Source organism: Neolamprologus brichardi, chromosome 15 (genome assembly GCF_056152115.1).
Source record: "Neolamprologus brichardi isolate AB-2024 chromosome 15, ASM5615211v1, whole genome shotgun sequence".
Classification (NCBI taxonomy): domain Eukaryota; kingdom Metazoa; phylum Chordata; class Actinopteri; order Cichliformes; family Cichlidae; genus Neolamprologus; species Neolamprologus brichardi.
The window spans coordinates 15905056-15919093 of NC_142118.1; the positions used below are offsets into that span (position 1 = coordinate 15905056).

General features: G+C 40.0%; 1 protein-coding gene across 1 annotated transcript in view; it reads right to left on the reverse strand.

Annotated features, from left to right (window-relative positions):
- Positions 1-440: 440 nt before the first annotated feature.
- rgs6 (regulator of G protein signaling 6) overlaps positions 441-14038 on the reverse strand; it is a 101563-nt gene continuing 87965 nt past the window's right edge. Inside the window, exons 13-18 of the mRNA XM_087851961.1 lie at positions 12341-12451; positions 8945-9070; positions 6782-6968; positions 5432-5521; positions 4869-4922; positions 441-1661 (exon numbers count right to left, since the gene is read on the reverse strand). Of these exons, the coding sequence (XP_087708087.1) occupies positions 1611-1661; positions 4869-4922; positions 5432-5521; positions 6782-6968; positions 8945-9070; positions 12341-12451 (619 nt within the window). The 3' untranslated portion in view covers positions 441-1610. The remainder of the gene's footprint in view (positions 1662-4868; positions 4923-5431; positions 5522-6781; positions 6969-8944; positions 9071-12340; positions 12452-14038) is intronic.

The following is a 14038-nucleotide window of genomic DNA, read 5'->3' on the forward strand; positions in this document are numbered from 1 at the left end:
AAAAGAGAAAAAAAATGTACTTAATAAAATATCCACCAGATGGAGCTATTGCACTTCACAGCTATTACTAAGATGGCAAGATACTAAAAGCTCTTTGTAGCATTAGATGTAATAATCAGTCTTTATTTCCCAAGCATCAAATTCAAGAGCGACAACACTTTAAAGCTGTACTGTTAACATTTAACATTTAGGTTTTAATAGTACATTTCTAAAGCGTACTTGTTGCCCAGCTGTAATGGTTTTGCGCCTCGTGCCAGCAAATGACAGAAGGTGAGACGTTTAACCAGTACTTACTACTCAACGGACACTAGGGGGCAGTATGTAACTACAAAGTGCAAAGATGCACCTGTTACATGTTACATGCATTTATTCTGGGATTTTATTGAAAGTGTCATCTGATGCATTTTCCCTGTAAGAAGAAAGAAATGGACATGCTGACATAAGGGTCCAAAACTCCATCTTTATTGTGCATTCCTCTTTTATTGTCATCTTTACACAAGGTGAAGAATGGTAAGAAGTCAGCCAAATAAACATTACTGTGGCTGCCTGCAGTGGAATGTTTAGAAGATCGAGTAAAGCCTAACCTTTATCCACCCACCCGTTTAAAGCAATACAACTGTTTGTAAACCTACCAACTCACCTTTTTATGACAAGATGTTCACCTCTGGGTGTCCACAACATATGTTTAGGGTAAAGTAATTATTGATTTGTAGATTAAGAATATGTCCAAATGATCAGGTCAACGCTGATTTTGGTTAGCTTTCCAGGATATGTGTGGCCTTCGTGTTTGGTGCCCTTTACTTGGATTTAAAAGCAGACATTTCAGCTTGTGCTTGTACTAACTTCAGAATTAGTAGCTACTGTTGTACATACTAACACATACTATTGTACCAACTACAGTACTACATTACACAGCTATAAGTGCAGGGAGACAGACAAAAGCAGCAAGTGTGCTGATTTAAATGTGAGCACACACTGTAACCAAGTAAACCGGCATTGGACATACAGAGGCATATCTTGTGTCATACAATAGTAAGTTGATCTAAAAGCTTTAGTCAATCAGAAGTTCAGTGTACTACACCACCTGGCAGTCAAGCATCTGTAAACTGCTCCCAACGTTTCATTCCCTTATATCATCGTAGTGAATGATGAGATAAAACAGCTAGCTACAGCATTTAATCTAAGTCTCGTTTGACATCTGTCAAAGCATTCAAGCATTCCGTGTTTATATCACTGAAAGTAAAAGCAATAGCCTCTTCAGCTACTATATTAACATGAGAGTAGATAGAGAGAAACAACTGAGCCCGGCTTTCCTTAGTACAGGTGATTTTTGTAGAAACTTCCTAAGAGGAGTAGCATTGTTTATCATCTACACTGTGACAGCACTGGTGTCAGGTCTGGTGACTTATTGCATGCTGTCGGTCCGCTTGAACTGATCTGAGGTGAGTTTCACATGTGGTAGTAGTCCAATCCAGTGGTGTAAGCTTGTTTGGCGCCCTTATCCACCTCCCATAGCTACACAAGCACACCCCAGGGTCCTTTTCCACCTGCTTCCCATAGGTAAGCAGCTCTTCTGGGTATGGTTCCACCTATTCTTCATCCAGGCCTTGTCAGGACGACTGCATGAGGCCCGTCAGTCGTTTGCCTGTCAATGACTTGCCCTGGAAAAGAAGAGTCATAGTTTAAAGTTTTATTCTCAAGATTTCTAAGGAGCTAAGGAGAAAAAGAAGAAGGATGACCTGCATGCACATAGAGCTTTGTCTGCAAAAATATATTAAATCTCAAGGTGTTCTTGTTAATAATTTCACCTCCTCACTACGTACGACTCTGGATACTGTAGCTCCAGTGAAAACTAAGGTCTCTAATCAGAAGTACCTGACTCCGTGGTATAATTCTCAAACACGTACCCTAAAGCAGATGACTCGTAATCTGGAGAGGAAATGGCGTGTCACAAATTTAGAGGATCATCATTTAGCCTGGAGAAATAGTTTGTTGCTTTATAAGAAAGCCCTCCGCAAAGCCAGAACATCTTACTATTCGTCACTGATTGAAGAAAATAAGAACCCCAGGTTTCTCTTCAGCACTGTAGCCAGGCTGACAAAAAGTCAGAGCTCTTTTGAGCCAACCATCCCTTTAACGTTAACTAGTGCTGACTTCATGAACTTCTTCACAAATAAAATTTTTATCATTAGAGAAAAAATTACCAATAATCATCCCACAGATATAATATTATCAACAGCTACTCTTAGTACCATTGATGTTAAGTTAGACTCTTTTTCTCCAATTGATCTTTCTGAGTTAACTTCAATAATTACTTCCTCCAAACCATCAACGTGTCTTTTAGACCCCATTCCTACAAAACTGCTCAAAGAAGTCCTGCCATTGATTAATTCTTCGATCTTATATATGATCAACCTATCTCTAATAATCGGCTATGTACCACAGGCCTTCAAGGTGGCTGCAGTTAAACCTTTACTCAAAAAGCCATCTCTAGACCCAGCAGTCTTAGCTAATTATAGGCCAATCTCCAACCTTCCTTTCATATCAAAAATCCTTGAAAGAGTAGTTGTCAAACAGCTAACAGATCATCTGCAGAGGAATGGTTTATTTGAAGAGTTTCAGTCAGGTTTCAGAGTTCATCACAGCACAGAAACAGCTTTAGTGAAGGTTACAAATGATCTTCTTATGGCCTCTGACAGTGGACTCATCTCTGTGCTTGTCCTGCTAGACCTTAGTGCAGCATTCGATACTGTTGACCATAATATCCTATTAGAGCGATTAGAACATGCTGTAGGTATTACAGGTATTGCACTGCAGTGGTTTGTATCATATCTATCTAATAGACTCCAATTTGTGCATGTTAATGGAGAGTCCTCTTCACACACTGAGGTTAATTATGAAGTTCCACAGGGTTCAGTGCTAGGACCAATTCTGTTTACATTATACATGCTTCCCTTAGGCAGCATCATTAGAAGACATAGCATACATTTTCACTGCTATGCAGATGACACCCAGCTCTATCTGTCCATGAAGCCAGATAACACACACCAATTAGTTAAACTGCAGGAATGTCTTAAAGACATAAAGACCTGGATGGCCGCTAACTTTCTGCTTCTTAATTCAGATAAAACTGAGGTCATTGTACTCGGCGCTGAAAAGCTTAGAAATATGGTATCTAACCAGATTCTTACTCTGGATGGCATTACCTTGGCCTCCAGTAACACTGTCAGGAACCTTGGAGTCATTTTTGACCAGGATATGTCCTTCAACGCACATATTAAACAAATATGTAAGACTGCGTTCTTCCATTTGCGCAACATCTCTAAAATTAGAAATATCCTGTCTCAGAGTGACGCTGAAAAACTAGTTCATGCATTTATTACTTCCAGGCTGGACTACTGCAATTCATTATTATCAGGATGTCCAAAAAACTCACTGAAAAGCCTTCAGTTAATCCAAAATGCTGCAGCAAGAGTACTGACAGGGACTAGAAAGAGAGAGCATATTTCTCCTGTTTTGGCTTCCCTTCATTGGCTTCCTGTTAAATCCAGATTTGAATTCAAAATCCTGCTCCTCACATACAAGGTCTTAAATAATCAGGCCCCATCTTATCTTAATGACCTTGTAGTACCATATCACCCTATTAGAGCACTTCGCTCCCGCTCTGCAGGCCTACTTGTTGTTCCTAGAGTATTTAAAAGTAGAATGGGAGGGAGAGCCTTCAGTTTTCAGGCCCCTTTTCTGTGGAACCAGCTTCCAGTTTGGATTCGGGAGACAGACATTATCTCTACTTTTAAGATTAGGCTTAAAACTTTCCTTTTTGCTAAAGCATATAGTTAGGGCTGGACCAGGTGACCCTGAATCCTCCCTTAGTTATGCTGCAATAGATGTAGGCTGCTGGGGGATTCCCATGATGCATTGAGTTTTTCCTTTCCAGTCACCTTTCTCGCTCACTATGTGTTAATAGACCTCTCTGCATTGAATCATATCTGTTATTAACCTCTGTCTCTCTTCCACAGCATGTCTTTTATCCTGTCTTCCTTCTCTCACCCCAACCGGTCGCAGCAGATGGCCGCCCCTCCCTGAGCCTGATTCTGCCGGAGGTTTCTTCCTGTTAAAAGGGAGTTTTTCCTTCCCACTGTCGCCAAAGTGCTTGCTCATAGGGGGTCATATGATTGTTGGGTTTTTCTCTGTATCTATGAAGCACCTTGAGGCGACTTTTGTTGTGATTTGGCGCTATATAAATAAAATTGAATTGAATTGAATTGAAGGTGAGAATACATTATATTAGCCCTGAAAAAAGGGGGGAAAAAACAGTAATGCAATGAGAGATGCCTTAGGGAGCTCCAAGCTTGCCATATGAAGTCCAATAAGACTTAAATAATGTTTATTTTTTTCTTCTTTGATATCAAGCTTATAATGTATCTGCAGAGAAATGCATAGTTTGGTCACAGCTCCATGTCTTTGCAAACCAAAGGCTTCATCTGTTGAACTGAAAGAAATAATGCATTTCATAAAGCAAAAACAAACATGGCAACACATGGCAAATGGCACCCCAAAGCGAACACTGAAGAATACAGAAATCACTCAAACCGCTTAGCTGTAATTTTACATTGTAATTGTTTTGCCTGCATCCTGCCTCTTCCCTCATTACAGTCACGCAGTTAGGCAAACTAATTTGTATAATGGACAGTCATTTATTACTCAATACGCCATTCTTTTAACCATTGTTTTAAAAAAGTAAATGTCCTTTGTAGCTGCAAAAGTATCTAATGACTACAAAAAATACTTTAGTACAGATGTACAATTAAAAAAAAGTTTGATAAAGTAGCTGTAATAATTAAAACCAGACGCAGCGGGACACTCACCACACTGCGAGTGAACTTCTCCAGGGAGGTGCGTCGGCCCTGCTCCGTTTCAGGCTAGAGTCGAGCAAAAAGTAAAGAGTGTGAGAGTTCAACTCTTTTGAAGCCAAAATTGCATCTTTCACATTAAGAGTCAGTTTGCAAAAATTGTACAAGATTGCAGGCATATTTTTAAACATTACTGATATTACAGTAATTGCTGGAAAATACTATGCCGTATTCCACTTTCTTTTCTAAAAAGGGCTGTTAGCGGTCGTCTCAGCAATTTAGCTGACTGAATGCGGTGCACCCCTCATGCCTCATAGCTGGCCCTGCTAGAAGCAGGTTGCCCATCAATCCAGTGTCAAATATGTCAAAATGCCCTTTGACATATTCACAAATTATACTGTATCTCAATGTGTGTTACAGTGCTGTGTGTGCACTTTGAGCAGTCATTAAGTCATAAAGACTGGTCCACTTATCTCTACCAAGTAAAGTCGGGGAGCCTGCCTTAGTCTCGGCTTCACTGATGCAGCTTCTGTATGTCCACAGAGAGTAATTCATAAATAGATGACAGAGTCACTTACTTTCTTCCTCGCCATCAGAAGGTCCTGGTACAGGTTGGAGCGTAGGAAACGTGAATAGCTGTCACTTTTCATCAGCTTGTAGATGTGGTCCTTAGAGGTCAGAAAGATGGGATACATGGCAAGTAAGAAGGAGAAGTTTGCGTTGGAAGGATGGTGGTGCAATTCTTCTATGTTTATATATAACTATGTGTCGATGATGTACAAAACTTGCCAACTCAAGCAGAGTAAACTGAACAAGACCCTCTCAGTGGGAGAGGATGATTGAGGCACACTGCCAGGTAACTGACAGGAGAAATCTTTTCTTTGTTTAACTCGTCCCATTTAAGCCTGTGAAACGAGACGAAATTTAATAGATGCTACGCAGTGCCCAATACTCCCATCCTCCTCCTCCTCCTCCCGCCCCCCCCAAATGCCCATCTATCTCCCAATGAGACGTATTCTCTGGAAATCACTCCACAATATAAACCCATTAGTTGATACTGGTGAAGCATGTAAGAAAGACAAATGGAGCAGACAATAGTGTGGGACAGAGCTTCTGAAAGAAGCACAGAAAACCCACAGAGATATAACCAACTTAAGTTGGAATGTATAATAGAGCCTTGTGGTAATACTCTTGACCTCAAACAGGCCGATTTGGAGTCAGTCACATAACTGGGGAATCCTGATGCACAGGAAATGACTGAAGCTTATCCCAGCTGTCATAGTATAGGTCAACAGTCTATTGCAGGTCTAACACAGAGACAGACAACCAGTCACAAAATTAGGTCATTTAGAATTAAACTTCAGAAGCATGGCGGTGCATTAGTTAGCATTGTTGTTTCCAAGCAAAAAGGTCCTGGGTTCAAATCTACTGACTGGCTGGGGCCTTGCTATGTAAGTTTGCCTGTCTGCTTTACTTTTTCAAAAGTCACTCCAAAGGATATGAGGTGTGTATTTGCAGTGTAAATGTGTTGCAATCACTGATCAAAAGTAGGGACATTTTTCTCAGTAGTGAGAGAACAGAATGAGGCAAACTGAAATAAATGCAATTTGCTAAATGACTCCTTTTCTAGTATTCACTTAGTATTGTAGTTCACCTTTTATTATTTATGAGTACCACTAGATCTCAGTTCAGCCAGACAAATTTCAGCTGGCATTTGCCAAAAAGTTGCATAAATCTGGACAGGATTTTAAGAACAGGTTCTTTTTTTTCCCCAGTCATATAATTTCTATATGTAGGTTTAAAGAGGTTGATATATTGTTACATCAGCTCCACTTTAAAACCCTGTGAAGTCCGACTGGTTTTATAATTTTCAAGTTCAAATAATTTTACTTCAGCTCAAATGCACTACATGCTTCTCTGCTTCTCACCTGTGCATCTTCGTAGCTGTATCGTCCAGGGTCTTTCAGGTTTTGGCTGGTGCGCTCGTAACTGTGGGAGTCCAGGTTAATAGAGCTGGGTGCTCCCTCTGCCAGGAACTCTGCCCAGATGTCCTGTGCCCTCTGTGCAACTTCGTGCTGAGGTATCCTCTTTAACTCCTGTACAGCCAGCCAGAACCTGCAACAGCACAAATAGAAACACACATCACCTTTAAATCTGCATGCTATTCATGTAACTGATGATAACTTATCTTTAGATAGATTAGTGAATTTAGGACAGTGAAAGCTTTCTGTATGATTAAGGCGGTAAAATTAAAAGTGAAAAATTCCTGCAAAGCAAACATAGTTTTCTCAAAACATGTCAGTATCCAGAACATTGTCTTACATGTATTTGATTTCTTTCTTTCTAAAATGCTCTTAAAACTTTCTCCTCCTTTCCTCGACGACACATGAGAATAATTTTCTTTTAAATATTGACACAGAGAAAAAACTTAAACTGCGTTAAATACCAGGGGCAGCAGAGAAGCAGACTGCCTCCAATATTAGTTTCTATCTATATTGATCTGTTGACTGGTTTAGCAATATAGAGCGAAGCACCTCTGGGGTGTGCTTTGCTCACTCACTCTCTATTTCTCAATAACTGACACTCTCTCTTTCTGTGCCACTCCTCCAAAAGCTCCCTCATAAAACCAAAAGCAATTAAGGGTCCAGAAGAAGAGAACAACAGATGGAGGTGAGGAGACTGGTGGCGTAGCTGAAGTGTGAACAGCGATGTGAGTGTATGCCCTCCCGCTCTGCATCTCACCCTGCTTATGTGTGTGTGTGTGTGTTTTTTCTCTGTAGTGCATCTCCCCCTGGCTCAGAGGTATCAACAACCTCCATACTATCAGTTCATCCCCAGACTCTCATTCCTAACACGGTTCTGTCTCTCTCACTAGGTTTCAGAGATGCCTCATCTCCCTCTCCCACCCACACACTATAAAACACCCACTTATTGCTGCATAGGTGCATAAGGGACTAAATATGACAGTGCCTCGTGTGTAAATTTGTATTTAATGTGAGCTGTAAACCATTACAAGAACAAGTCAAAGAAATCAAAAACATTCATGGACCTAAAAATTAGACAGATTGAGGAAAAGTTGCCACGAGCCTAAAAACATGAGATTCAAAATGTTTTGTGACGTGTGCTAGCAGTTTCTCTTAGTATGCTTACTGCCGGTGCTCTACAACTCTGTTTTTGATGTGCAGACAGAAGTAAAGTAGTTCTGTGAAATCTTATTTCCCTTTGAAGCTTTCCTTTAAGGCACGACACCTTAAATTATGTCTTAAATGCATAGGAGGAGTGTGGTTGTCTGTTTAAAGAGGCCCTGTGGTAGGGCGCGTTGTGTACTCTGCACCTCACCAGCAGAGCCAGCTGGGATAGGCTCTACTGCTGCTATGACTTTCAATTGAATAAGCAGTTAAGAAAATTGATGTGTACCTCATTAGCTCAGTCTTGCTATTTTTATCCCAGGTTTTCCAGCAGAGCTGCATATTTTTCTTCTCTTCGATACAACATTGTTGTTTTTGGTGATGAGACCTTTCAAAAAACTGTTTTTATCTTAGATTTATCCAACAGAGTAAACAAAACACTAGAAAAGATACATCTTCATAATGTTGTAGCTCAGTATTGCTCCTTTCTAATACTCTTTTCTTTTCCTGAAATTTCGATGAGCAGAATTTTAGTGTGGTTTGTGCGCTTCTCTTTAAGTGTTCTAGGTATCTAAAAACTGGCAAACCTTCACTTGATTGCTCTTCCATGTTCCAAGTGGGTTGAAATGGTAGGTTGGAACAATGAGGTTGCCAAGAAGAAATAATTTCTGCCTATTTTCATGGAAGTGAAAGCTTTTGATCGACTCTTATACTCCCCTCACGTTGTTAAAGGGGAGCTGCACAAATGCCCTACTGAATGTCTTAAATTTTATCCTATGAAGCACAGAGGATTTGTTATAATGCAGAATAAGCTGTCTTTAAAAATTCACCACAAAATCTGTGCTTGTGCACTGCTAACCTTTCTTCATTAATTGAGTTAAGTACAGCATGGTTAAAAGAGCAGGAAAAATATCACTTCAACATACAACAGTGGAAATGATGACTGAAATATATTTTGCTCACCTGAGATTCTCTGAGCTAAACTCTGATTCTAGAAACTTGAGGAAAAGCTCCTGCCCTGCTGGATCTTTCAACGCGTCCTCCAGAGAGAAGCCCCACTTCTTCACCCTCTGCTGACTGGGCTCCTTACTGGGAAAGATGGAGAGAGGGATTGGCAGTTTATTGTTTTTTATATATATATATATATATATATATATATAATATAATATAATATAATATTATATATATATATATATATATATATATATATATATATATATATATATATAATATAATATAATATAATATAATATAATATAATATAATATAATATAATATAATATAATATAATATAATATAATATATATATATATATATATATATATATATATATATATATATATATATATATATATATATATATATATATATATATATATATTACAGCTCCTCTATAAAAATATCTGTGGTTCCAAAATGATCATTGCAATATATTGCTCTACCCCTCAAATTAACCTGAAAACTCTGTAGTATTCATAAAACTTTACTTTCAATATGTTTTTGACAATAGTTACAATGTCCTTAAAAAAATAAAGAATGAAACTAGTGTGTGAGACTTCATTACAGCTGGAAAGTGTGGTCAGATCTAAAAAGTGAAAACAGAGGAAAGATGAAGATAGAGATGAGACATTAAAACTGCAAAATCCTCCTGATCTTTGGGACTCGCGAAAGGGTCTGATGTGGATGTGATACTGGTTTATGAAAAGCACATTATGACAGTGCTCATCTGAAATCCAATCATTACAATCTCTGCAGGGAATATGTTCTCTTATCCTGCAATTAATCAATTCAGATGAATTATTAAGCTACATTAGGCACAGTGATTATGTGTCTGATCTAATGAATTCCTGCGTATTCAGGAGTTCCAAGCATAGTGCACCTTGTTGAGAGCACTACTTTTCTGTATATGTTTAATAATTTGGTAGCTAGGCAGTTCATTTGTTTGATCGGTCTTATATGTTCTTTCTTTGATTTGGGCTGAGTGATCTGTAAATGTCCGTCACTAGTTCAAAAGTTCTCTGCCAAAGCAATTAGTGCTCGATCAGTACTCAGTCAGTCACACTTTGGCTTTACAAGAAAAAAATCATAAATGTATAGCAGCTACACACCTCTGGAGTGTGAGTCGCAAGTTTGATTCCCACCTGGGGCGTTTGTATCCAGTAAGGGTCCTAGGCTTGACCCTCCATGCTATATGAAGTCATGCCGATACCCAACATCCACATTGACAGCGAACAACTAGTAGCTCAGTGTTCCAACATTTAGAAGAAGGGACTGTTCTCAAAGCTAGAGACTGACGAGGTACAACACACATGCTACGGCAAGGGGAGCCAGGACAACAGGTCAGGGGGCACTTGGTACCCCTCTCCTTGAGTGCAATAGTCCTGAAAGATAGGATCATGGTGAAGCTTGACTTGACTACGTGCTAAGATGGATCAATACATGAGGAGGACCACTACTGTTCTGCATATGTCTGAACCCGCTATGGATACGGAATTGAGTTGTCAGTTATCCTCCTGTGGATTTCATCAAGCTGTATGCCAAGAACGGGACATCGACTCACTGATCCACACCAGCAGCAATGGCATCGGAATGTCATTCGGGCTAGAGATGAAGGTGGTCAGAACTGAGGGGATTGAACTACCAGACGGCAACATTGCAGATGTAGAGGATCCCGCAGGCAAATGGTGCCTAGTGGCCTATTCATGGTTCCCAAGTACCTGTAGAGGGTCAATCAATGCCTACTAATAAGCTGGCCAAAGGAGGAGATAGAAGCCACTGACATCAAGACAAGGAAGCTCCAAGCAAGGAGGGTTTCAAGGGTTTCCAAGTCCAGCACCCTGAGGCTGTACGCTAAGCGGAAGGAATGAGACAAGGGACTGGTGAGTGTCAGCACCACAGTCCAGGATGAGACAAAATACATCAGGAAGATGGCCCCAACCAACTGTGTGAAGATTGAATACCTCAGGCAGAAGAAAGCTGAGGAAGAGGAGGAACATCATGGAATCCAATCAATAGCTCGACAAAGCTGGACTGAAAGACAGCAATAATCAGGCACTAATCATGACACCACAGGAGCAAGCTCTGAGCACATAGAGGCTGGGGTCTACCACACCAGGCAAGACCCCATGTGCAGGCTGTGTAAATGGCATAGTATACAGAAACATCTGTGCCGAGTATGGCGTGGAAGTCCCCAGGTCAAAATGGGAGACGCCCCCTAGCGTGGTGGAGAATGACCAAGCTAAGATCCTGTGGGACTTCTAGATACAGCCGGACAAAATGGTGGTGGCTAACCAACCAGATATAGTGGTGGTAGACAAGCGGAAGAAGACGGTTGTAATGATAAATGTAGTGATAACGAATGACAGCAACAACAGGAAGAAGGAACACGAGAAGCTTGAGAAGATGTGGAGAGTGAAGGTAACAGTGGTCCCAGGGGTAATCGGAGCACTAGGTGTGGTGACTCCGAAGCTAGGCGAGTGGCTCCAGCAGATCTCAGGAACAACATCAGAGAACTCTGTCCTAGAAGAGCGCAGTCCTAGGAACAGCTAAGTTACTGCACCTTCAAGCTCCCTGGCCTCTGGTAGAGGATCCGAGCTTGAAGGATAGACCGCCCGCAGGGGTGAGAGGGGAATTTTAAAATGTTACTGAAGTTGCCCCCTGATGCATGCAACAAAGTGTGTTTGAATGTTGGGAAAAAGCACTTGTATTTATGTGTATGTGAATGAGGCTTGTTACAGCAGTAAGATGGTGCTTTGAGTTTTCAAAGACCATTAAGCATTTAAGTTAGGAGAATTGTGCAGTGAAATTTCTGATTATCCAGATCGTTTAAATTTTTGAGTTGCGAATCAGGGTTAAAAATAAGCTGATAAGTAGCAAAAAGAAATACTTTGGAATGAAAGTCGATCATCAACAATCATTTCTTCAACGACTTTGTCAGGACTTGCCTGCTGTCAGCAACTATATGATCAAGGGCAGCACATGGAGTATGTTCACACTTGAATTTGCCTTTTGTGAAATTGGTTTCGCTCTGTTTGATATTTACTTCCAAAGTGGGGTGCGGTGTGAGCTTTCACACTGCACACACCTGAGATTGTTTAAAAAAGCATTGAATAGCTGTCCTTGAAAAGAATTCCCTTCCCCTATGGGCTCGATGTGAAATTGGTTTTGAGATTTACACACCAAAAGGCAAAAAGGAAGGTTATAGGTTACTTAGCCCAGCAACAGAAAAAGTTGTTTGGAAATTATTTTAAAATAATCAGTGCAAACAGTTTCCTCTAAAAATACCATGATTATGAAAACAACAACAACAAAGCAGCACGCAGAGACATATCTTGAAATATCCACTGACAGTGATCGTACCTAGCCTCCAAATCCCAGAAAGTGGGGTCATCGCTGGTCCAGGGGTTGGATGGTTCAGGTGATGTCACAAATGGGTCATACTCCAAGTACTGCTCAGTGTAGGCTATCAGACTGACACACAACAGCAACAACACACATGGACACACATGACAAAGAAAAGGAGGCATTAGCTTGTCAAATGTTTAGAGACAGCAGTGACATGCTGATGATTTGAGGTAAAAGTTAATAGTGAAACGCATGTTTTCCTGCAGTAAAATTAAAAAACTGATGTCTTGAGTAGTCTGAGACAAACGGTAAGTGAGAGACAGAGTGAAGCAGAATGTCCTTCACAACAACAGCAACACTGTGCAGAAAATATTTTCCTTCTCACAGATTAAACAATAATGCAAGAATCCCCAAAAAACATACAAATGTATGTACTACAACTTCGCTGCACTGCCAACGGATGACCTCAAGCTGTACGAAGGCGAGGAAAAACACACCACTTCTTCTCTTTACAGCAGTAATATCCTTCTAACCCTGCGGTACAAAAGCTTCATTATATCTAGCTATGACTTTTTGATTTACATATTACAACACATGAAAATATGAGCTATATACATAAAAAGAAAAACAAAAATATAAAAATTACAAAAAACTGCAGAAACTCCATTTACTTATGTGTTTCCAGACCTTTTATTTTTGATGCTGATTCCAGAAAGTTTTAAATTGACTAACAAATAAATGCAATTCCAGATACCAGGATACCAGGATCCATAAAAATCATAGCCACCAGGCCAACAGAAGTTATAGAAGCTCAATACAATATACAGTACATTCTGTAACAGCAATGAGCAAGATAAGCAGGGTATCAGGACCACGGACAGAGACAGCATCGGCCCAGAGTTTGTTTGGATGTTCCTGTGCAGAGATCTCTGAATGAGCAACAATGTAGTAGAAACTTGATGTCCACCTGAGGATGACACCTACAAGAGCTGCCCAGCCATGAAAATCAAAGCTCCCCCGCACAGTTTAGTGCTGTTGTTAATGCCAGGGGAAGTTTAGAAGCAGAGCACTGGTGACTTTTACACACAAAATACCTCAGCACTTGGTGACCCTAATCTGTAATTAAACTCTTCCCTTTTGCAATAATACTACATAAAGTTGATTTTGAAAGGAATTTCTTGAACTGACTTGAAGCAACACTTGCATCCTTATTATAATACTTGACTAAAATTAATTGAGTGACTCTGTGAGAGTGACCCATTCTTTTGCAAATGTTTGGAAGGATATTATAAGCTTTGGCAATGGGACTGAAAACAATAATGCTGTGTGTGGCCCAGTGCTTATGTCCACATTGTGTAGTTAAAGACTACAAAAACACAATGTTTTGTTCTTAATGTGTTAAAGGAAAAAGTATAGTCTTTATGGGGCTGGAATATTGTACAAAAATTATTTAAATATGAAAATTGTGCAGTTTCACATCACATCCCAAACATCCTCTCTAGAACCCTTGACCCTATTGTGTATTATTAGGTCAATATTTATTCAAATTTTGAAAATGTGACATCATATTGATAAATTCAAGAGAATGAAAGTAATGAAAATGCATGTTGAGCCCAAATGGTAAATGGCCTGTATTTGTATAGCGCTTTACTAGTCCCTAAGGACCCCAAAGCGCCTTACACAACCAGTCATCCACCCATTCACACACATTGT